This window comes from Protopterus annectens, chromosome 6.part0, assembly GCF_019279795.1.
Source record: "Protopterus annectens isolate FY-2018-M chromosome 6.part0, PAN1.0, whole genome shotgun sequence".
Taxonomy (NCBI): domain Eukaryota; kingdom Metazoa; phylum Chordata; order Ceratodontiformes; family Protopteridae; genus Protopterus; species Protopterus annectens.
Window position 1 is genome coordinate 1673029596 of NC_056737.1, and position 26278 is coordinate 1673055873.

A 26278-nucleotide genomic window follows, 5' to 3' on the forward strand; every position below is an offset into this window, starting at 1 on the left:
CACCACACTCTCACACGCACACTCACACCTATGGCCAGTTTAGCGTGCCTGATTCACCTATAGCATGTCTTTGGAATGTGGGAACACCCAGAGGAAACTCACACATACATAGGGAAGACATGCATACTCTGCAGAGAGGGCACCACAGCCAAGAATTAAACCAGGGATCCTCTTGCTGTGAGGCAAGAGCACTATCCGCTGTGTCAACCTGGTAACATCATCAAAACACAAATGAAGGATGCACAACCTGGAAGTAAGCTGGTGCATGAGTGAGGGAAATGCTCAGTAAAGTGCAGACATTTTAAACTTTTTTTTTTTCCTTAAATAAGTCTGTTTTTTTAACAGATAATGATATATTTTCCAACTGGAGTATCTACAGATGCAGAACAAAGAAAAATAACTTTTTTTCCTCAGTTAGGTATTCTATTTCCCCCTGTAAAGATTTTTTTTTTGCCACCAGGATAATGTTTTGTTGCCATTCACATATCTGTGCTCAGAGGCATCAAGTAATTAGACATTTTGAATAGGTACAACATTTCCAAACCCACAAGAGATCAGGGGACATGTCCCTCCAGAAAGAAATTGTAAAAAGCATTTTTGAAGAGAATTGGCATATTCTAATAAAAAAAATTAGGGTAGACATGCTTTTTAAGAAACTTATTTGTCGCAGTATGTCACAGGATAATCTGACACATAAGAAGCTCAACATATTGAGTAACTGCCTGAACTGCTCCTTCCCATTATAGTCTGCCCTTGCATGCAACCTCCAAGACAGGCTGAAGAATTGACTGGGGAAACAGATTCATTTAGTTGAAAATCTGAATATTTTACTGTAGGTGATAACATAATTGTTCTGGAGGTCTGAGGTCCTGATGAGTATCAGAAAATGTGTGATTTTGGACATTCTGTGGTGCATTTTAGAGTCTTTTTCCAGCATTTTGATCCATGTGTGTGATTCACCCCTCATCCTTGTGATTAATATTTCAAATTTATCAACATATGTTGCATTAATGTAAGTAAAACATGATTAATTGCCACTGTCCTTTGCAACCTATCTGACATGGTACCACACAGAAGGACAGTAACTATACAGACTTGTGGCAAATCACCAGTTGTAACATTGGCTAAGGACACCAAGAATGAGAGCAAGGGCCATTGACTCAGACAAAACAGGGACATCAGTGGAGTCTCAAAAAAGTCGACTGAAACCAGTCTTAACATCTATGTTGTGCAACTCAGAGCTGGATCCACTTGCTGAAAAGGATAGCACTCTCTTGGACTTTTATGAATTTCATTGCTTTCCTTAACTGTATTGATAATCCCCCTCCATTTTGCCTTCCTTCGTGCCTATTAGTACACGATTACCTTAATCTCCATCCATCCTTAATCCTAGTGGTAATTGGTCCATGCAAGGAGTGTTTAATCCCTCTGGATCAGAATTATCAACACCCCCCCCCCCACTATTGAAACTGTGGGACTTATCTGTACAAGACATATGAGCCTAGAAGCCACCACTTTTCCTTGTATAGGTGATTTGCTTGATTTGGTTACAGATCTGTGTGCCATCTAGGAAGGTATCTGCCTCAGGGCATAGGATCATCCCTCTCACCCTCTTAGTATAAGAAATCTAGACAAAGCCTAAAATAATAGTGGAACAAAGGCCCAAAAATAGGGACAGGTTTTAAATATTGCTCTTATAGACTTAGAATGTTGCTCGAATGACAGCATTATCTGATGCTGCCTCTTTCATTCCTCTTCACGTATGGATTTACGGATCCAACCTCAGATCTGACTTGGCTGCATTTCTTCAGAGTAAGATCCAAGTCTTGAGCTCGTCCCACTACCCACAATGCCCTGCACTCCAACCAACCTCCTCTGATTTCATTTGCTGCCAGCTGAATCAGACGTGGTCTCAAGCAATTAGTGGTTTTCTTTGGGTTTCCTCTATCCAGTTTATTTTCCATTATATTCTTGTCTTTACTTCCTCCCCTCCATTTTCTGAGTTTGCATGGTGTTTTTTTTCTATTTCTTGCCTCCTTCTGCAGTTGTTTTAAACGTTTTTCCCATGCTTGGGGTAGCCATTGGCTGTTAGGCTCCCCTTCCCATTTCCATTCCTTGTTCTTACATCCCTTCTATTAGCATAAAAAAATGTATTTGCTATCAGGTGTGTACTGTTTTGTCAGGCTTCTCCAGTTTCCTTCCTGTCTTTCCTAGGAGTCTTTTGTGTGAGTGTGATAGTACTTCGTTATGCCTGACAAACCCTCTGGGTTCAAAACAGTGCTCGGAATTTGGACGCAAGTTCCCACATTCTGATGCACACATATGTGTACACTGCCTGGGTGCAGAACATCTGCAGCCGCAGAAACAAACTGATTCTGAAGCTTCTTTTGCCCACTTTCGCTCCAAGGGATCCTCTGACTCCAAGAAGCGCCCTCATAAATTTCAAGGGTGTCTTTGGAGCTGCCTGCTAAGGTCAGGAGGCCCTCGGATTTGAACACTGTGGATGACAGACCCACTTCGCCTCTGTCAAATCTGAAGTTCTCCTCGGATCTGTTGGGGTCAGTCTTGATCTCAAACTTACCTGACACCGCCGTCCTGTCCACTTCGGATTCTAAGCCTACAGATTTGGCAGCAAGGGGCCCTACACTGGTGCTGGGATTCGAATCAGCTCCTGTCCTTGGACTACAGCAGAACCCCCCCCCCCCCAGCTTCCTCCGGGTCTTCTAGGAGTCTTTTGGAGGACAGTGTGACAGGATGATCAGGAAGATTTTCAAGACTCAGATCCAGCTGGGGGTCTTTTCTGCCCTGTCCACTGTGAGTTTTGCTAGTCTCTCCCTCCAAGTCCAATCTCCTTCTCCAAACTGTCCCTCAGCTGTGGAGTCTCAGGGTCATAGCCAACTGAGGGATCTGGGGTTGAGTGTATGGAGTCTGCATTCCTCCACTCCGACCATTGCCTTGACCTCCTCTGCTCCTTTGTCTTTGGATCATAGTGGGTCTCTGATCTGGGCTGTCCCTGTCAGATCTGGGGGAAGGGGTTCAGCTCCTGTTTTGTCCGAGCTGTCTCTTCCTCTCGGTACTTCAGCACTAGACATTTCGGGTCCAATTCTATCAGGGACACAGGGCATGGGGATTTCAGCCATCTCTTCTTCTGTAGCCTCGGCTCCAATGGAATTTGGGAGGGATTCTCTGGGTGTTTCTGTGTTCTTAGTGGTAGAAAGGGCTTTCTCTACCCATAGGGATCCGGTCCCTTTGAGCCATGACCCTTCCTGCTGACTTCCTTTGGAAGACTTGCGTCTGTCATTCCTGTCCCAAGTCAACCCGTCCAGACTGGCTTCCAAGCACTTTACCCAGAGGGTGCCCCCTCCTCTTCCAAGACCTCCCCTGAGCATCCCACAGAGGAGATTCCTCCTAAGAGGATGTGCAAAAAGAGTCACATTGACTCCCCCTACGAGTCCTTCACCGAGCATATGGACTTTGATGAAAGGGAAGAATACCCCAGATCACCACAGGAGGACGCCTCCTTTAGAGACATTTTAGAGATCCTGTGACAGAGAGGTGGTTGTTCAGCCCAACCTCCCTCCTCTAGTCCGTATTTTTGGAGGCCTTTAGGGCGGGCCCATCTACATCCTGGGTGGCTCCCTAGTGGACGAGCTAGTGGATTCCGTGTCCAGCATGGCCTGGAAGGAGCTGGACTTGATCGAAGCGATCCCCAAGTGCCCAGGCAAATTTCTATCTCCCCCCAAAGATGGACCGTATTGGAGTAAGGGTATTCCAGTGGATCCCATGGTTGTGGGAGCAACTACCAAAAAGGAGCTAGTGGAACAGAGCTCCATTGTCCATCTGCTGAACAGGGAGTCCAGAGCAATGGACAGATCTAGTAAGCTCGTTTACATCTCGGCCACCTTCCTGCTGAGGGTGTTGAACTACCTGGCATATATTACTCGCTTGCAGAGGGAACTGGTGAAGGGGCTATTGGACTCTCTGGCAGAGACCATGTCACTGGAGGACTTCAAGATGGTCTCCCCCGACTGGCTACTCTGTTGTCTTTGTCCAGCTCTTCCATGAGGCTGATTTCCCATTCTGTGAAAGGCACCTCTTGGCCAGCCGACACAGGTATTGCTATTCGGAGATATGCCTGGATGAGTCCTTGTGATTTGGCGGAGCCCTTTAAGGCATCCTTTAACACCCCCTTTGATGGATCCTCGCTATATGGTCCATTGGTCAAAGAGACCCTAACCAGCAGCTAACAAGAATGGAAGACCTTGTCTGCTGTCAGGGTCAAGTTCTCCACTTCACAGCACACCTTTTCCAGAAATCAGTGCAGTGGAAGGAAAATCTGGTTCTGTAAATCCCAGTGGTCTTCCCAAGATCAACCCAGGCATTTTTCCTAGGGGCAGTGGAGGAAGTTTCAATGGGAGCTGCTGCTCCAGAGGCAGAGGGGGGTCTGCAGAATCAGGTCTTTAGGGAACCCTTCTGTTATAGGCGCTACCTATGCTCCTGCTCATCTCTGGAGGCAGTCGGGGGTCGGTTCTCTGTGCACCCTACTGCCTGGACCGATATAACACATAACAAGTGGGTGCTAAAGATTATATCCAGAAGCTATACTATTCCCTTTCTCCTTTCTCCTCCGGAGAGGTCAAAGAGGCTCCCTGATGTTCCATGCAGTCAGAGGGAGTTTGCAGTAGCAGAAATTCTAAATCTACTGCAAAAAGAGTCATCCAAAAGGTCCCAACCAGACAAAGAGGATTTGGAACTTACTTTCACTTCTTTTTAGTGCCAAAGAAAACCAGGGACCTATGATCCATTCTGTATCTAAGCAAGTTAAATTTGTTCGTAAAGAAGGCAAAATTCTGATCATGGTTCAGTCCATTCTACCCCTATTATGGAGGGACAATTAGATATGTTGTGTGGACTTAAAGGATGCATACTATCACATCAAAATAGACAGACGCTCCAGGAGTCATCTCTGCTTCTGGCTGGGAGCCAGTCATTTTCAATTAACTCACCACAACCCCCAGGGTGTTTACCAAATACATGGCAGTAATTGCAGCTCACTTCAGACTGCAGGGATTCTGTGTGTTTCCTTACCTGGATGACTGGCTCTTTACTCCCCCAGCCAGGCATCAACTAGCACAGGCCAGCGATTACTTCTTCAATCTTGCCAATTATCTAGGGATCACTATAAATCTGGCAAAGCTGAACCTTTCCCCTGTGCTGACTTGAGTTCATCAGTGCTACCTTGGATACAGTGAATCAGATTGCTGCTCTTCCCACTCATCTCATTCTAACATTGAGAGATCATGTCTGAACCATGTTGAATCTAGCTTCTCTGCTGGCAAGGCTCTAGGATGTTTGGTGGCCACCATCTTATTAGTTCCTCTTGCAGGGTATTTTATGCAAGTCCTTCGATAGACTCTGGCTGCTCAGTGGTCCTTCTACCACCCTCCCCTACTGTGACCACTGACGCTTCTCAGTTGGGATGGGTGGACATTACAAGGGAAAGATGGTCCAAGGCACACAATCACACACACAGACCAGATTTTGCATATCAGTGTTCTGGAGATGAGAGCTGCTGTCCTCACGTTGCAAGCCTTTCAGGACATTCTCCCTCTAGGAATGATTGTGATTCACACAGACAACACGTCAGTGGTGTGGTACATCAACAAATAAGGAGGAACCCGCTCTTATACGCTGTGCAGAGAGGTCATGAGGGTTTGGGAATGGGCAATGTCTTTGGATCATTTTCTGCTTGCAACACATATACTGAATAAATCCAACATCCTGGCAAACATGCTCATCAGGTCCATTCTGACCCCTTACGAGTGGTCCCTCAATTAGTCAGTAGTGGACTTGATCTTCATCCGTTGGGGCCAACCTTGCTGTGACCTATTTGCATACCCCCAGAATAACAAGTGCAGCAACTACTTCACTTTGTTCCCCCCCCTGGGGGAGTCCGTGAGGGATGCTCTGCCTTATGATTGGCCCCCTGGTCTCCTATGTGCGCATCTCCCATTATCTTTGATCCCAAAGTTTCTTCAGAAAACAACGCATCTGAAGTCCTTGATAATCCTCATTGCTCCTTTTTGGCCTCGTCAGATTTGGTTGTCCTTCTTCTGGTCTCACCTGAAGTATCCTCCATGGATTCTGGAACCCAAACAGGACCTCTTTTGTCACCTGGTGGAGTAGCTGTGTCACTTAAGATTCCCCTCTGTCTTTCTGTTTGTCTGTACTCTAATATCAATCGCTGGTAGTGAAGACATTCTCTAGTCTGCACTCCAAACGTAATGTTAGCCACAACCCACTGTATTACCTTTCCCTTTCTAGTTACTTGCTCCCAATACCGTGGTTCCTATGCCAGTTTTCTCCAGTAAAGCCCATTCCTGTCTATTTTTTTTTTAATTATAGCTTTATTTTTTTTTAAATATACATATATATATATATATATATATATATATATATATATATATATACACACACACACACACACACACACACACACACACACACACACACACACACACAGTGGATATAAAATGTTTACACACCCCTGTTAAAATGCCAGGTTTTTGTGATATAAAAAATGAGACGACAATAAATCATTTCAAAACTTTTCCCACCTTTAATGTGACCTGTAACTTGTACAATTCGATTGAAAAACAAACAAATCTGTTAGGGGGAAAAATATAAAAAATAAGAAATATAATAAGCTGGTTGCACAAGTGTGCACACCCTTAAACTAATACTTTGTTGAAGCACCTTTTGATTTAATTACAGCATTCAGTCTTCTTGGATACACACCTGCCATCAATTCAAGAGACTGATTAACCAGAAATAAAGTTCAGCTGTCCTAGTAGGATTTTCCTGACGTACTCAGTTGCCTGCTACAGTAAAAGCCATGGTTCGAAGAGTGCTTCCAAAGCATCAAACCATATTGCTGAAAGGTATCAGTCAGGAGAAGGGTACAAAAAAATTCCCATGGCATTGGCTATATCATGGAACAAAGTGAAGTCAGTCATTGAAAAGTGGAGAAAATATGGGTCAACAATGACGTTGCAAAGAACTGCACGTCCCTCCAAAATTGATGAAAAAACAAGCCGAAAACTGGTCAGGGAGGATGCCAAGAGACCTACAGCAACACTGAAGGAGCTGCAGGAATTTCTGGCAAGTACTGGTTGTGTACTACATGTGACAACAATCTCCTGTATTCTCCATATGTCTGGGCTGTGGGGTAGGGTTGCTAGTTGGAAGCCTTTTCTTACATAGAAAAACATCCAGGCCCGGCTAAAATTTGCAAAGCAATACATCAAGTCTCCCAAAAGCATGTGGGAAAATGTGTTATGGTCTGATGAGACCAAGGTTGAACTTTTTGGCCAGAATTCCAAAAGGTACATTTGGCGAAAAACAACAGTTCGCATCACCAAAAGAACATCATCCCCACGGTGAAGCATGGTGGTGGCAGTATCATGCTTTGGGGTTGCTTTTCTTCAGCTGGAACTGGGCTTTAGTTAAGGTGGAGGAATTTATGAACAGTTCCAAATACCAGTCACTTTTGGTGCAAAACCTTCAGGCTTCTGCTAGAAAGCTGAAGATTAAGAGGAATTTCACCTTTCAACATGACAATGACCCCAAGCATACATCGAAATTAACAAAAGAATAGCTTCACCAAAAGAAACCCAGCCAGAGCCCAGACATAAATCCAATAGAAAATCTGTGGGGTGACCTGAAGAGGGCTGTGCACAAGAGATGCCCTCACAATCTGACAGATTTGGAGCACTTTTGCAAGGATGACTGGGCAAATATTGCCAAGTCAAGATGTGCCATGCTGACAGACTTCTACCCAAGAAGACTGAATGCTGTAATTAAATCAAAAGGTGCTTCAACAAAGTATTAGTTTAAAGGTGTGCACACTTATGCAACCAGCTTATTGTATGTTTTTTTATTTTTTTATATTTTTTCCCGTAACAGATTTGTTTTTCAATTGAATTGTACAGGTTATAGGTCACATTAAAGGTGGGAAAAGTTTTGAAATCATTTGTTGTGGTCTCATTTTTTAATATCACAAAAACCTGGCATTTTAACAGGGGTGTGTAAACTTTTTATATCCAGTGTGTGTGTGTGTGTGTATATATATATATATATATATATATATATATATATATATATATATATATATATAAACGTAAATGATGATTTTCATCTGGGACACAGCATCTGAAATCACATAAAGTCAAATAATACTAAACCACCTTGCTCTATTGAAAAGATCAACATATCCCACTTAACTCTTGCCCTCTTCTCTTCCCATATAAATTCCTTCATCTCTTTATTAGTGTCCACAATTTCTCTGGCTGATAAAAATATGCCTGACTTGTATATAAAACTAAAGGGTCTAAAAGCATATTCACTACTTGTGTCTTATTATCCTTATCGTTGCACCAGACCTTTGGCCATAATCAGCCTCAGCTTTTTGGATGCTTATTACTAGAGGAAATTATTGAGGGCGTAGTTTGATGGTGAACGTGGTCACAAGTTCAGTTTACTACTGGAGAAAGCAAAATTTCATCTTGAGTTATAATAATAAGTAATCTGCTCAGAAGTGGCATTTTGCCCAGAAAAATATTAATTTTGCAGACTTGAGTTACTTAAATAGAAATGTTTGCACCTATCTTGGGCTGTGCTTGGTTATGTAAGTTGGATGTCTGCTGTAATTAAATTCATTAAATAATGCTGTTTTATGTTTTCTAAGTATGAACTAGTAAGGTTTCTGCTTTTGGTCTCAGATTTCAGGCCTACAGTTTTCATTTGTCTAAGTGGCAGCCTGACCAGCTTTGTAAAGTCCCTGCCATAAATGACTGTATACCTCTGTGGAAAGTAAAGGCAGTGCTGGATTTAAACAGCATAGGGATGCTTGACCTGAACTCCAGCTGATCTGTGAGGGTGTACCTTCGGAAGATTAAAGTAAAAGCTGACAGGATATAAATAACAGAGATACTAGTGTTGGAGGTCATTGCACTTTTAATGTTTTGATTAAAATTTATAGCTGGCTGCTGCTTTAAAGGTTTCTTTTTACTGTGCTAGTCAAGAGAAGTCTGGTAACTTCTAAAATGGTCCCTGTTCTGTCACTACTGTTCTACAGCTGGACGCAGACACAGACATATACAGCCTGCCTGAAGACTGAAGCAGGATGTATGCTTTGGTGGCAGTCCAATCGTAAAAGTCCCTAGGGCTGTTTTCTTTCTAGAAAGAAAACTTGGCTAGCATACAATTCACAGATGACTTCTTTTCAGATTCATAAATGTTTCCTTACTGCAGAAATTATAGCTGGCAATTCTGATTGCTTTGCCAGTAGCATCTGAAGAGAGACTGTTGTCCATTGCCCTGAAGTGAACCATTTTTTTCCCAAATTAGCGCATTAGTCCCAATTGGGGATATTTTGGAGGAATGCCTTTTTTAATTATGTGTCTGGAAATTAAGACTGAATGAAGTATGTTCTCCCAACTGATTATGTTCATGTATATGTCTAGGGGTTATACCTTCTTGGTAGAGTAAAACTTTTTGAAGCTTTCTCTCACAGTAATAGAGTTGCTTCTGTTTGCTTATTTTAAAGAACACAGTATATACTGTTGAATTTTATTTACAGTGTTTGTTTAGTAGTTTTCAAATACTTACCAGCTGCTGCCACTTGATAAAATACAGAAGCAATATTGAGGGAATGCTAATTTACTAAGTTAATGGATGTAAATTGTGTTAATTTTGTATGTGGAGATGAGGCACATGTTAATTAGCAATTACTCTCTGTATAAACAAGATTGTTATACTTTTACTGTCATGCAGGCTTTACTGTCTTCTGAGCCCAAGACATCAAGTACCAGTCTCCTGAAACAGACAATGACGGATCTGCTGTCACTGGCATCTGTATCAGGTTACCAGGACGGTGATGCCAGCATAATCCCACAGGTACAGGCATTTAAAGAGTATCTGTCATAGCTTTATATAGCTGGTAAAAGCTGTATTTTTTCATTTAATTCCACCTTGTGATATTCGTTAATATTTAGACAACTGTATCTGAAGTCTGTTCTAACTGTTACTGTTTAAATGTTAAATGCAGTTAAATGACAGACTTAATATGCATATTATTTCTTGTATTTAAGCTAATATATATATCTGCAAGTTATTGCAGTCACATACAGCCATCCACATCTGTTTTCATGGCCGTATATTTGTAGTAGTGGTTCATGTTCAGTGGAAGTTTGAGAAACAGAGCTTCTTAGACTAAATGCAAACACTGTATGAAACTCACCTTGGTTTGGTCAGCCTGTGACTTGGTTACCTTTAGCATTGTTTGAAAATACACATTGCAGACTGTCTGCTTCTCTTACCCAATGAGTTTATTATGAATATTTTTTTCATTTCTCTATTATTATATCGTTTGTGGTACTTTTGTTTTCAGGCTTAAGTCTCTGTGAAAAATGGCAGTACTAATATAACTCCTTATTGACCTTGTATTCCTTTCTTGGGAAATGTTAAATACTTTTATGTATTTATCTTTTAACTAGTTAAGTGGATTGGTCACTAACCCTTTTCAGCCAACACTCAGGACACAAGGGTAAGGATAAATACAACATATTAATATAATGGGTAGTGTTGTGAAGCCAGTCATCCAGCATGTTTTTCGGACCTAGAAAAAGCATGCAGACATGGGGCAATCATGCATATCACACAGATGGTAACCAGATGTCAGGATTTGACCCTGGGCCTTGGAGCCATGAGGGCCAAATCATTCCACTGAACCAAAGTGCTTAGAATCTGAATCTTCAGCCCCAGTGGTTGCATTTCCTTCATGGCTTTTTTAAAAGTAAAGTGGTCCATGTATACCACTGTACTGCTGCTTGTTCTTACTGTCCATGGTGGTGGGACTGGAGCTTAACAATTTAACTGCAACACAATGAAGCTGTGACTGTTAGGAGCAAAGAGAAGAAGTTTGGTTTTGTTAGGATGTAATAGGAGGTGAGAATTGTTTAGTCAGGTTTTTGTGGAAGTGAAGGCTTCTTGGGTAATCTGTTGTGAATTATTCAGGGTTGGAGCAAAACAAATCAAGGCTGATTCATCTGCATACTGTATTAGAGGAGCATGCCTGGCTGCAGTGTGGAGATCATTTATAAAAATAGTAGTGGTCCAAGTATGGATCTTTATGAAACACCAACTTTGACTGGCAGGAAAGAGCAGTACTAGGTCTGGCATTTGACGGCTTGGAATCTGTCTGATAAATAGTTGTTAAACCAGGAAATGGAGGAGGGTAAAAAGCTAAGAGAAGAAGTTTTTGCAGTAAATGGTGGTGGGAGATGGTGTTGAAATCTTTAGATAGGTCGAGAAATAGTGTAGAGACCAGGTTCACGGAGTTTCTGTTTTCATTGATAGTGTTCATAAATTTGTGATAGAGCTGTGTTGGTGCTGCGGTTTGGTCAAAAATGTTGTGTAGGGAAGATACGGTTATTAGAAATAAAATAGTCTAGGAGTTGCTTTTTAATACATTTTTCTAAAACTTTGGATATGGGAGATATTAATGCTATGGGATTGAAGTGGTATTATATAGGCCTTTTTCCATATGGTGGGGACATGACATTCACAGACTGATCTGTTTATTAAAAGCGTTAAGAGATGGGGATAGCTTCTGCAGCTATTTTTAGATAATCAGGAGTCAGGCTAGCTGTAGCTAGGAAGGTAGTTTTTAGCTTTAAGAGTATTTTTTTTTTGAGTGTGGTGGACACATGTTTTAGTGAGAAGTGTTCTTGGTAGGAGTTTGATTCTGACAAAGGTGTAGGGTCATGGGTGGTGGTATTTTTTAGTACAGATGTTATGGATTGTATGAAGTGGTTGTTGAATTTCTCTGCTATTTTTGTTGGTGTGTCATTAGGGCATGGATATGATTGTGAGTTGTGATCTGGTTGTAACTGGTGTTTGATATGGATGTCCAAAATAGTCTAGGATAATTTTGATGGATTTCTTACAAAACAGAGTAGTGACTGTTTTTGCTGACTCTAATACTTTGCTTAGTTTTATTTCTTAGATGCCTGAAATGTTGTAGGTTTTCTTGTGTTTTTTTAGTTTGTAGAACTTTCCAGGCTTTATCCCTTTGTTTCATCAAGTCTCTAGTTCTATGGGACAGCTAAGGAGCTGTCTTGAATTGGGGATGACTCTGATTATATGGTGAGTTATTTAGCTGTGTGGGATATAGCTCATCTACTCCACCTGTTTTTTGCTTAAGCGGTCTGCCCTGAGTATGCTTTTTCCTGGTGGAAGTAATTCATTGTCTTTAAAGGATTTTAAAAATTCCACGAAACTCTTGACTGCCACGGCTTAAAGGAAATTTATTAACAGGCTAAAAGCAGGGTAAGCACTTTCACGGCTGGGAAATTAGCTTGTTAACAAATTACCTTTAAGCCGTGGCAGTCTGAGTTTTGTGGAATTTTTATGTTGCTTGTTTGATCACTTCAACTGTCACCCTATTGGTTGCTTCTTTATTTTGCTTAATGGATTTTAACCAGTTTTCAGTAACTACTAGTATATCTGAGGTACGATGAGATATGAAAGCATGTAAATCAGCTAGTTTGTTTGACATGCTTCTTGGGTTGATATTTATGATTTTTAGCCCTTTGTTTTGTGGTGTTATTTTGGGTTGCTGGTAGTGGGGTGGGGGTATTAAGGTTCGTTTTAAAGAGGGGCCAGTGTTAGGATGTATGCCTCTGTAGTGTTTAAGTAATGTGAGGAAGTAAAGTCTAGGATATATATATATATATTTTTAATTTGAAGCTTTGTTTTTTATTCCTAGTGATGGATACGGTTTGTTGACTGTCATGATAGCTTGTTTGGGGGATTTTGTAATGTTGATAGTTGAAGCTCGGCTAAATGGATGGTTAGTCTAAAGAGGGTAGTGGTAGTAGGTTAGTTAAGCAAGAGAGAGGAAAAAGATTTATAGACAAGTGTATGAGCATGTTGCTGGTTAGAGTGTTATCAGTAATGATTTAGTTTGTATAGGAAGAGGTAATAAAGGATAGTAGGAGATTTTAGTAATAAAGTATTATAAGTGGGAATATTCAGGTAGAGTCTTTGTAGGGAGAGATCTATGGTAGTGATAGTTGCTGTAACAGTTTTATGACAAGGCAAGCTGTGTGTAGGGTGTGTGTGTGTGTATGTGTGTGTGTGTGTGTGTGTGTGTGTGTGTGTGTGTGTGTGTGTGTACGCGTGCTAAGGCAAAATGTGTATAAAGGGAGAAGGAAGTGATATTGTATGTGCTAGAGGTTGCAGTGCGTTGTAGGAGGAAGTTGATATGTGGTAGTAGGGGTTAGCATGTGGTGATGTGTATGATTGATGGTAGTTTGGTATAAATCTAGTTGAAGTGGGTGTACGTCTAGGAATTGGGGGTAGGCTAGGGGAGCGGAGAGATGCAAAGTGGAGTGGATTACTCCAACGCAATGAGTTGTAAATGCAAATAGTTAAAAGAAAACCAATCAGTGAAACATCAAAGATCAGAATGCATTACTACATACAATACACTGCTGAAAATGCAGAATGACATAGATTATATGTACTGCTGCAGTACAAGCCCATTGGGAAGTAGTAATGAAATGTCTTGGAGAGCAGGGGAAAGAAAAAAAAAAATGGAAAATTGATGCCTGACAGCACAGAGAAAGAAAAAAAAAATAACTGAGAGTAGACAGGTTAAGTAGATGGAGTACATTTGCCAGGGTAACCGTTGTAAGTAATTAGTTCTGTTTAGTGGGTAAAAGGACAGGTTTGATATGCTTGTAAGGAGCATGATGGGAAAGATTAGAAAGGGGAGCTAGGGTGTTCTGTCCTTTTCGAGGGTATGTGACTTCTTATAGGTAGGCTAATTAACAACCCTTTCTTTTATTACTTTTTGCTTGTTTCTTTGCAGTCTGTTTTAAAGTTACTACCTTGTTGTTTAGTGCTCGTAGTTATGTAAGAATACAAACATGCATACAAGTATGATGAGCTATTTTTGTGCTCTTGTAACTATGTTGAACATAATTGGGCCACACTCTTGTTGATCAGTAGCAGCTTCTGCATCAGTTCGGAATGATCATGGTGAGACTTAGAAAGGAGGGTTATAGAGTAGAAGAGAAAAAGTATTTGTTTAATCGTAGACCGTGAGAGAAAGCCAGGTCAGTGTTAAGGTGGAGAAGGAAGCATTAAACCAATTATTTTGTGTCACTGATTACTACCATTCATACCTCTGCAGTCGTCCATGACAAGTTAACCATAACTCAAGAGAGATGTTTTCAGGATATTGAGTAGCATGCAGAGGACAGAGACTCAGCATAGAACAGATATTGTTATGAAATTGTTGTGTGTGAGGTGTCAGCAAGCTAAAATTATTACTTAGAAACTGTTCCATCAGTATAACAGTGCATTAAATTGAACATTGTTGTGTTAATCTATTTCTACTGCCCACAATATAGCAACAAGAGAGGAAGAAAACCAAAGCAGCTTTATAATACACTTTAAAATTCCTAGTTAAAAACTATGTAATGTCTGGAGAAGCTAGAAAGATCTCTCCTGGCTAACTAATATAGACAGTTGCCAAAATGTTGCTGATATGGTGGATAAGGGCTTGCCATATCCATTTTCATCTAACTTAAAACAATAGCCAAGTCATTTACAACACAATGTGTGTCTAATACTGCAGATAATGATTAGAGTCTCATGTGGCCACTTTTAACATGCTATAAAGATAAAAAAAGTAATTTGCTTTGTTGCAAATTGGTGTATACAACTTTAAAAGGACTGCTGCAATACGAGCAATTGGGTTTGTTGTCACTGCTTTCAGTTTGTTTAAAACAAATGTCAAGCCATTTACGATAAAAAGAGTTTCTTGTGTTTTCTGATATTGCAGTTAAAGATTAGACTTCCTGTTTTCTTACTGCTGACAATTCTGTCATATGGGTGTCATTTGGGGAATAACTTAGGCTTGCTGCAGTAGCAGTATTAAGGGCCTTATAAGCTCCATGCTGCAGCCAGTACCACTTGGTTGAGGGGTTGCAAATGCATTGAAGAATACATGTACCTCCAAAAGACAGTTCCTAGAATTCATTAATATATACACACAATTCAGTGCTGACAGAAAGTAATAACAAATGGGACTTTTAATATACAAAATATGATGTGCAGAAGCATTCTAAGGAAGGAAGCATGTCATTGTTTAAAAATCAGTAGACTTCACCTAATCCGGACTTCTCGTCACCTTAGATCTGTTGCATGTATGACTTGCTATTCTGGACTGAGCAGTTATACTGATGTAGCTGCTGTAGGAGGTACACAAGCATTAGAATGACTCTATGTATGAGCTTACCATTTAAAGACAGAACTGTCAAGGCCAGGTTAATAAAAAGAAAAAAAGAAAAAACAACCTAACCTTATCCAACTTACGTGTGGCAAGTCAGCTTCTCTGAGGAAAGGCGTAATAGGTTGGTTGGCCTGCACCTGAGCAACAGTACTTGATGGAACTACTGAAGGGTTAACCCTATTGTTGAAAAGATGCCCACCAGCTAATGAAGTAGAAGAAGCACCTGCTGTCTGAGCATACTGCTTGTCTCATGCATAATGTTATGGTTCTACATTTGGAATCCTTAGTTTGACACCTGTGATATTTCTGAAAATTAAAGAGGAAAATCGCCACCTTAAAAAGGAAGAAAATGGAAGGTAGAAGACTAAATCCTTGATAACCAAGGCCACCTCTGGTAGACCAGAGGGGATAAAGCCTTGACTGTAGCTGAGGCATCCAGAGTTTAAATAGCAGTTTAGAAATTTTACAGAGCTGGAAGGGGGAGAATAGACATGCCCATCATGATGGAGGAGTGAAAGCAGGATACACACTGCTGTATTCCCTCGGAAGGAAGTGTAGCGACTTTCAGTTCACCATCATCATCATCATCTGTTGTTAGCTTTCAAAACAAGCTATGGAAGTGTGCACTGCCAAGGGGAAAGCTTTATGGGCCTGTGCATGATGGTAGCTTGTTCCCCACCATTTGGGGGTGTGCTTAGGGTTATCACAAACTTGGTTGTAGGTGAGATGCCAGCAAAGTCAAAAAGCACCACTTTGGCTGCCAGTATGTGGGGCCCACTCTTATGGATTTGGTGGGTAACTCCCCAGTACGAGGGTCCTACTTTGGATGCATCTCACTCTCATGCATCTGGTGGGTAACTCTCCAGTGTGAGGGAATGAATGAAAGGGCTTAAGTTTAGTATGGGGAGACTTGATGGTCTCCTATCACAAGTGCAAAAATGCAGAAATGACTTGGGGGGGGGGGGGATGTAAAAAATTATCCTTGAAAACCACAGAAGAATTAATTTGACAGATCAGAACTGGCAGGAAGTGTCTGGTATGCAGATTAATAGGAAATTGCAAAACATTCAGTAATGCATATTGTAACAGAGGAGAATCTCATGAAAAGTTAGGCACCTTTAGAAAGGTCTGGTGTGACTGTTGTAGAAGAACAATTATTATCTCCAAATGTGGTGAATTTTGGAGAGCACTGAAGGACAGATAATCTGCTATGCTTATATAATGGGTTTAATCTTTGACTTTCTCACGAACATTGGATAACAATCTGGCTTCAACTTACAACCACAAAATTAACTATAAAACTCTAGTTTCACTGTTGGGGGGAGGGGATCCAAAAACAAAAGTATTGTGTCCTTTTAGTTTGTTCTTGCACTGGGTAAATGGTGAACAGTATTCTGTTTTACTTAGTTGCTTACTTAAAGGAGTGCAGAAACTGGTAATTCATTTCTTATGACAAAGTGAGCTTAAGACAGGAAAACCTAAGGAGTAGGTGTTTCCTAGATCCGTGACACATTTATAAAGTCTAATAAAGCTATAGTGCAAAGCTGACATCATAACCGATGAGGGTATATTTTTAATCTCGTTTGTCATTATTTGACTTCTCAGAAGTTATCACTGTTGGAGTCACCTTGTTTTTTATGTGTTATCAAAGAAGATTACGAAGTGCCTTAGTTCTGCCAGGGTAGAGATGCCATTAGCAGCCATGTTGTAAAGAACACTGCACCAGTGAAGAATGGCATCTACTGTTATGGTAAGGTTTTAATACAACTGCACTTTGAAAATTAAAAAGACTAGGTGCTCAGATCTCAAGATAAAAAAAAATGCCAATTTTGGCATATGCAAAGCTACCAGGAGGAAGACAGACCATGAAGAATCCACAGAATGCAAACATGCCTTTCAAAAGGGCTAGGCCACACTGCAAGCCCCCCCCCCACACACACACACACCTGGTGCTAGAAAGAATTGTCAGTCCACAAAACAACAGACTGGGCATGTAAGAGGCCAGTCCAGCTGGTGAATCTGGAATCTTGAGGCAATGTTACAACTGCCTTATGTACACAGACCACCCTCTCCTCCTCCCAACAAGCTCAAATATATGTGAGAGATGCAACTATATAGCCAAACTGGAGGCTGAGCTCTGTCAACCCAGTACTGGTGCAGTCAGTTAGGAGGAGAAGGTAACCAGACACACCACAAATCCAGTCTCACATAGACCTATCGCAACAGCAAACCAAACACATAAACACACAAAAACATACTCGGAGGCTCCAAATAAAAATCTGCACAAGTAGCAGAGACCTCCAAAGCAGATATTCAAGCAACTGCTACCCCACAACAATACCCACATATCACATAGTTCACAAAGTCACTGTGCCACACAGTCACAGCCCTTAAGGCTAAACAACATACCTAATGCACTTGTAATAGGTGACTCTATTGTCAGACACACTGACATCCCACTCACCAGGCTGAGCAAGGAGAAGGTCACTGTAAGCTGCCTGTCGGGTGCCAGGATCCGCCACATAACACAAGCACTCAGGTCACTCCAAAGCAAGTACAAATATGACTCCATCATTGTCCATGCTGGTGTGAATGACCTGAGACGTACCTCCCTGGACTACATGAAAAGAGACATAGAGGAGCTCTCTGATCATGTAGCCCAGGCCGGTATGACCCTGACCTTGAGTAGCATCTTACCCTCACCAAGAATGATGCCACAGTATAAAGACAAAATGATCAATTTTAACAATTAGCTAAAGTATTGGTGTCATTCAAAGGGGATCCAGTGTCTGTCAGCCTGGGATGACATGCTCGACAAGCCATGTTGCTTCACTAGGGATGGCTTGCACCTGTCACCCCTGGGCTTTCGAATACTGGCTAAGGCTCTTGCCACCCCCATAGTGCCTTTTTTAGGCAAGGCTCAAAAGACAAACCCACCTCCATAGACAACACAAGGAAAAATAAACTAAGGGTAATGCTGCTCAACGTCAGAAGTCTAAACTTCAAGATGCACCCACTTGAGGCTCTCCTCAGTATGGAGAATATCGATACCTTTGCAGTAACAGAAACCTGGTTCAAGGCTCCCGAGAGCACCCCAGCACTACCAGGTTATACCTCATACCATGCTTTTCGGCCCCAAAACTCGGACCGAACCACAAAAGGAGGGGGAGTATCCATATTCATCAAAGATACCCACACCTCCAGGTTAGTGGCACTGCACGAAGCATCGGATACCATCCATGTGCAACTAACAGTGGGCAAAACAGCCTTTCAGTTTGTAGCCTGCTACAGACCACCCTCCCAAACACAGGAACCCCACTCGGCTTTCCTGAGAACACTGGAGAATATGAAGGTCTCCCCAAACACCATTATATTGGGTGACTTCAACTACCCAAACATAGACTGGGAGCACTACTCAAGCCCCAACACCCTCGCCCAATGGTTCCTAGAATTTATAAACTCAAATGCTATGGAACAACTGGTCACCAGTCCCACAAGAGGGGAAAACATATTGGACCTGATCATCACCAACATGGGGACTCTATGTTCCATACCAGAGGTATACCCCTCATTGGTAAGATCTGACCATAAATGAATCTCACTGGACATCCATATCCCATCTCCACCCCCATCCAAGGAAACCACGGCGAAGAACTTCTCAAAAGCAAACTTCACACTTCTCAAAACTGAGGTGGAATCCTTCAAAGCCCCCGGGCCAGTGGAAAATACAGCCCAAACTGCAGAATCCTTTACAAAAGCATTCTATGGACACCAACAGGAATACATGGATCGTGCTATCCCAAATAAAACCAAGACTCACTTCTCCAAAGACAGGAGACCTGTCTAGTGGACCCCAGCCATAAATAAGCTATACAACAGAAGGAGGAAGCCACTACATGATAGAGCAAAATCCCAAAAAGGGAAGGCATCTCTGATCAGTACTAGCAAGAAACTACGATCCCTCATAAAATCATCTAAGGCCATCTTCGAAAGAAAAATTGCACAAGACGCTAACGATAATCACAAGGCCTTCTTTAGTTATGTCAGGAACCTGGGTGGCAACTCCCAGATATGCTCTGAGTTAGTGCAAAATGACAAAAAATACACTGAACCCACAGACATTGCCAACATCCTGGCAGACAGGTTCAGTGCAAACTTCTCCCGCCCTTCCCTTCCAAAAGAGCAAATGTCTATCCCAACAGAGTGTAGCCTCCCTGACATCACAGATGCACAGGTGAGAGCTGCCCTCTCCAAAGCAAAAAACACAGCATCAATGGGACCGGACGGTGTCCCGGGCTGCTTCTTACACAAGCTCCAAGAAGAACTGAACCCTCATATAAAGTCACTGTTCAATCTCAGCCTTACCACAGGATATGTACCCAAGGAATGGCGTACAGCAACAGTGGTCCCACTCCACAAAGGTGGTGCCACAACGGACCCCAGAAACTATCACCCTATAAGCCTGACTAGCCTGGTCTGCAAAGCTATGGAGCGTATCATCATGGAACTCATAAACAAAGACATTGGGAACCTCCAAACACTGGATCCTACCGAATTCGGCTTTGTTAAGGGCAGATCTTGCCTCTTGAACCTGGTTGATTTGTTTGAAACAGTCACCAAGGCCATAGATGAAGGGAAGGTAGTCCACACAGCCTACCTGGACCTCGCAAAAGCCTTCGACACAATATCCCACTCGGGCATCATAAATAAGCTCACCAGCTTAACTATCAACCCCTATGTCACAAGATGGGTTGCAAACTGGTTCATGGATAGAACCCACATAGTCGGAATTGCAGGTGCCATGTCAGACTCTAAACCTGTTACAAGTGGCGTCCCACAAGGCTCAGTCCTGGGACCTCTCTTGTTCAGTATATATTTCTCTGAGGTACAGGCTAACACGGGAGGACTATGGCTGACCAAGTTCCCAGATGACTGCAAACTGGGTGCCATAATTGACTCACCGACTGACACAAGCATCCTCCAAAAGAGTCTCACAGAGACAGATAACTGGTGCCAGAGCCATGGCCTAAAGCTAAATGCCAAAAAGTGCATAGTCATCCCCTTTGGGAAAAACAAAGTGCCCACAAATTACCACATAGGTTGTAATCCATTAAGTACGGAAGAAGTAATTTGGGATTTGGGGACCCAAGTAGATAGCAATCTCTCCTTTGACAATCACGTTGCCAAAGTGGTTAGAAAGACCTTCTATATAGCCCACCTTATCACGAAAGGGTTCACATCTAGATCAAGAGAGGTCATTGTGCCCCTCTACTCATCACTCATCAGGCCCATAGTTGAATACAATACCCCATTTAGGATGTACCTTACCCGACACCTCTAGCAACTGGAAAGACCCCAAAGTATCTCACCAAGAGGATCAAGGGACTCAAACAGATGCCCTACGCAGTTAGACTAAAGAAACTCTAGCTCTACTCAGTTGCTTACCGCCTACTCAGAGGCGATCTGTGCCTGATGTATAAAGCCATGTCCAACCCAGAATTAATGGACATGCTCCACCTCAGGAAATTCAAATCCCTTAGAGCTACATGCTCCAGGGACTTAAACCTCAGCACAGAAATAAATAGGACATGCTGGAGGGACAGATTCATATCCCAGAGGCTCCTCTCACTCTGGAACAAAATCCCAGTCCATGTTAGGCAGAGCCCCTCAATGACCCTCTTCAAGAGAAATCTTGACGAGTGGATGGGAGATTGTAGGTTTACCCCTGGGATCTCTTCTGTGTCCCTACTAGACAGAGGCACAGTAAACTAACCTTAAAAGGGCTATCTTCTGTGACCTACTTTACAGAGGCACAGTCAACTAATCTAAAAGGGTGGCGAAAGCCAAACACACTCTGGCTAGGCTTATAAATGCCCTAGGGCAGATAGCCTAGTATCAACCTATGAACCTATAGACAATAAAGTGGACTGCTGATGATAACAGAGATTGTGTATTGTTTCTGTTACACACCAAAACCAGAAATTCCACAAAGAATTTGTAAGAGGTGCAGTAATTATGTCATAGGAAAGAAAAGACATTGCATCAGAAAAAAAGATGTTAAAAGCTACAGATAAAAATACAATGTCTGTTTTAGAACAGATCAGATCAAAACAATATACAAATAAAGAAATGCTAGACTATCTGTAAAAAGATGCAATTGAGGAAGTGCTACATGAAAAATAAAAAAATGGAGGGTAAGATCAAGTGGAAGAGCATGAAACAGAGGGTAAAGAGGACACTCTCATCAAAGAAGGGAATGGTTGAAGGGAATTTGTGCTTGATTTAATAGAAATGGACTGGCATATTAAGACAGATGAGAGAAAAAGACTCTAGGAAGTGAAAAAGACACAGGGCTAGATTCAGAAAACATTGCCATTGTATACTAAGTGAATTTGTGAACAAGCGGGCATGCACAGGCAGTGTGTCATTGAGAAAACCAGGATGCAAAATGTGAGCAGCTCAAGTCATTCGATCATTTGTGTTACATGCTAATAGCTATATAATTTGGTACAGTGTATGGTAATGAGGCAAAACAAAATGGTGGAGTGATTCAGAAACTTATAAATGCCATGCATTGAAGCTGCACTTGCTGTGTATTTGAACTCTGCTGAGTGCTTGTGTTCATACTGAATAACTCATGAAGTAATGCTAGGTGTTACTGCAGCTTTAGTAAGTGAGCATCTGTAAGAGGCTCTTAACTGCCACTACCGTGCATGACAGTACAGAACATTGTGCCCAGAGGCACAGGTTTATCAGGCCACCCTTAACATTTCATGGAATACACGACACTGACATTGTGGACTGCTACTGGCTTAAAAGGGACACCATTCAAGAAACTGTGGCTGTGTGTGTGTCTTGTCAGCAGCTCCATGCTAGGTATGGAGTACCTATCCCTAGTGGATACTGATGTATATTTGGCTTTACATATATTAGCTGTGCGGACCTTTCAGTGAACTTCTGGGGATACTGTTGGGGGTTACCTCAGGCATTTCTCTTGAGCCTACTCCATCAGTTTCTCGATGCCATGCTTTAGCCTGTGGGAGAGCATACATAGTTCCTACATACCCCAGAGTTAAGAATCAACATCATGCAAGATTCCTATCATCTTGCCCATTTCCCTGAAGTACTGGGGGCCATAAGCTGTACCCAAACTGAAAAAGGGCCCTACCAGGTGAACTGGGAAGGAGATATGTGATCTGCAGAGGGTATCACTCCATCAACTGCCAGGTGGTCTGTAGTGCCCAGGATATTGCCTACAATGTCTATGCAGGCTGCCCAGGCAGTTGCCAGTGGTTTACAAGTAGTGGGCTATCACAGAGTCATCTTGCTGGTGATGCAGCATATGCCTTGGAACCCTGGCTCATGACACCTCATAAGAAATCCACAGAATACAACAGAACATTGGTACAACCATATGCAATTGCAAACAAACATTACTGAACATGTGTTTTGGTTACTGAAGGCATGCTTTCACTGTCTGGTTTCAACCAGTGGTGCCCCGCAGTATGACCCTGCCACATATGCAAAAAAGTGAGTGTTAGGAAGCAGTTACAAGCAGTTCCTAGCACAGCAGGCTGCGAAAGCTGAGCCAGCAGCAGGGATACTCATGCTAGACGGAGCCTGGCACACACATGTTGTGGCACTAGCAAAGAAGCAGTAGCTGATTGCACATAACTCTACAACACAGTATACCAGAGTTAAACAAATATGCTACAGTAAAAATGATGCATGTAAAACCAATACCAGGCTGTGCATCAGATATAGGCAACACAAGTAATGATGTACAGTGGATATAAAAAGTTTACTCACCCCTGGTAAAATGCCAGGTTTTTGTGATATAAAAAAATGAAACCACAATAAATCATTTCAGAACTTTTCCTACCTTTAATGTGACCTATAACCTGTACAGTTGAATTGAAAAACAAACAAATCAGTTAGGGGAAAAAATATAAAAAATAAAAAGCATACAATAAGCTGGTTGCATAAGTGTGCACACCCTTAAACTAAAACTTTGTTGTGTCTGCACATCTTTACAGTAATACTTTGTTGAAGCACATTTTGATTTAATTACAGCATTCAGTCTTCTTGGGTACATACCTACCATCAGTTAAAGAGATTCTGATTAACCCCAAATAAAGTTCAGCTGTCCTAGTAAGATTTTCCTGACATTTACTCAGTTGCCTGCTACAGCAAAAGCCATGGTTCACAGAGAGCTTACAAAACATCAAAGGGATCTAATTATTGAAAGGTATCAGTCAGGAGAAGGGAACAGAAAAATTTCCACAGCATTGGATATACCATGGAACACAGTGAAGACAGTCATCAAAAAGTTGAGAAAATATTGGACAACAGTGACATTGCAAAGAACTGGACATCTCTCCAAAATTGATGAAAAGAGACAAAAACTGGCCAGAGAGGCTGCCAAGAGGCCTACAGCAACACTGAAAGAGCTTCAGGAATTTCTGTCAAGTACTGGATATGTATATTATATGTAACGACAATCTCCCGTATTCTCCATATGTCTGGACTATGGGGTAGGGTTGAAAGACAGAAGCCTTTTCTTATCCAGAAAAAACATCCAAGCCCGGCTAAAATTTGCAAAACAATACATCAAGTCTCCCAAAAGCATGTGGGAAAATGTGTTATGGTCTGATGAGACCAAGACTGAAGTTTTGGCTACAATTCCAAAAGGTACATTTGGCACAAAAACAACACTTAGAATCACCAAAAGAACACCGTCCCCACTGTAAAGCATGGTGGTGGCAGTATCATGCTTTGGGTTGCTTTTCTTCTGCTGGAACTGGGGCTCTAGTCAAGGTGGAGAGAATTATGAACAGTTCCCTGTACCAGTCACTTTTGGCCCAAAACCTTCAGGCATCTGCTAATAAGCTAAAGATGGAGGAATTTCACCTTTCAACATGACAATGACCCCAAGCATACACCCAAATCAACAAAAGAGTGACTTCACCAGAAGAAAATGAAAGTTTTGGAATGGCCCAGCCAGAGCCCAGATCTAAATCCAATAGAAAATCTGTGGGGTGACCTGCGCACAAGAGGTGCCCTCACAATCTGACAGATTTGGAGTGCTTTTACAAGGAAGAGTGGGCAAATATTGCCAAGTCAAGATGTGCCATGCTGATAGACTCCTACCCAAGAAAACTGAATGCTTTAATTGAATAAAAAGGTGCTTCAACAAAGTAGTAGTTCAAGGGTGTGCACACACAACAAAGTATTAGTGTAAGGGTGTGCACACTTATGCAACCAGCGTATTGTACGCTTTTTTATTTTTTATATTGTTTCCCCTAACAGATTTGTTTGTTTTTCAATTAGATTGTACAGGTTATATGTCACATTAAAGGTGGGAAAAGTTTTGAAATGATTTATTGTGGTCCAATTTTTTTATATCACAAAAACCTAGCATCTTAGAAGGGGTGTGTAAACTTTTTATATCCACTGTACAAAGGGCAGGCACAGTTGCCATTATTTGCATAGGTGATGATCAGAAGACAAGAGTGCATGTCTTTCTCTTTGTACAGGAATCAAACTCCAATCAATCAATCAATCAATCAATCAAGCTCCAGTGTTTTCTTTGGTTCCCTAATGAAGTGTCGCTTGCTAACAAGCCTCAAAAAAAAGACCAACAATTTGGGAGAAGAGTTTTATTTTTAAAATCATTCTTTCCCTTTAAACTTCTTTTTATCAGGAGGGAGCAAGCCCTCACTGCACCCCCCCATCCCCCAAACTTATATATACTAACTCCACGATCGCCATTTCTCAGAGGAAAAAAGAATATTCTGAGAAATGGCATCATGGACTTGCTATATACAAGTCCGATCTTTCAGCCATTCTGTCTACATATTTTGGGACTCCCTCTAGTGGTTCCCATCATTTCAAATAGTTATCTTATTCTTCCATAGGGCAATAAGACTGTGTGCTTCTCCGCAAGATAATATTATGTAGATTCACTTGGCTGGCTGTAATGAGTATGCTAATTAGGGCTCAGCTCATTATTGTTTCTGAATCACTCAGTTTATGAGATGAGTGCAACTGGTTAACATATTGTAGACGTTTACTTGATGCCGTGCACACTCCTAGGTCCCTGCAGGCAGCACTCTGCAGGTTTCAGTGTGTGTGTGTGTGTGTGGGGGGGGGGGTCATTCCATGTTTATGTATATATATATATATATATATATATATATATATATATATATATATATATATGTATATACACACACACACACACACACACACACACACACACAAATTAGATCAGCACACAGGTATTATGTACAACTGTCTCCATGGTTTCTTGCCTAGTACTCTCAAGTCTCATGCATCCTGGATGAGGACTATGGCTGGTTATCCTTCACTGTAGCCACAACTTGGTCCAACACAATCTTACTTTGGGTCATTATCTTGACCAGTACAAGGAACACCTCACTGAGCACACTTGCTTGGCTGCATGCATTGTTAATGAGCCTTGTGGCTTGTAGTATATCCATAGTAAATAGTGTTGGCTTGGCCGCTATCATGGGAACACTGTTTCTAAATCTCCGGGTTATGTTAGAATACTGCGAAAACAGATGAACACAAGTACTAACAGGGACAGTGCAGAGTAACAAACAAAAGGAAGAAAACAAACAGTCCCACCATGGAAGCATAACATAGAAAAAAACATACAACTCCTAAGACAAGAAATATTTTTACTAGAAGAATATAAGAATGGGAATGTATCATGAAATTATTCTAAGACAAACAGATGTGGCAGCGCACAACCTATAAACAGATCAGGATTTATCTTGCACCATTTCCAATAATAAAAAGATTCAGCCCAAGTAGAAAAACTTAGAAGGTATACAGAAACATTTAAAGAAAAACATCTAAACAAACAATTCACTGATGACCCAAAAAGGC

At 41.6% G+C, this 26278-nt stretch overlaps 1 protein-coding gene across 1 annotated transcript in view; it reads left to right on the forward strand.

Moving 5' to 3' along the window:
* The window catches only part of THADA (THADA armadillo repeat containing), a 3943996-nt gene that overhangs the window by 1233009 nt on the left and 2684709 nt on the right, over nt 1-26278 (forward strand). The window contains exon 24 of the mRNA XM_044073699.1: nt 9835-9957. Within this exon, the coding sequence (XP_043929634.1) occupies nt 9835-9957 (123 nt within the window). The remainder of the gene's footprint in view (nt 1-9834; nt 9958-26278) is intronic.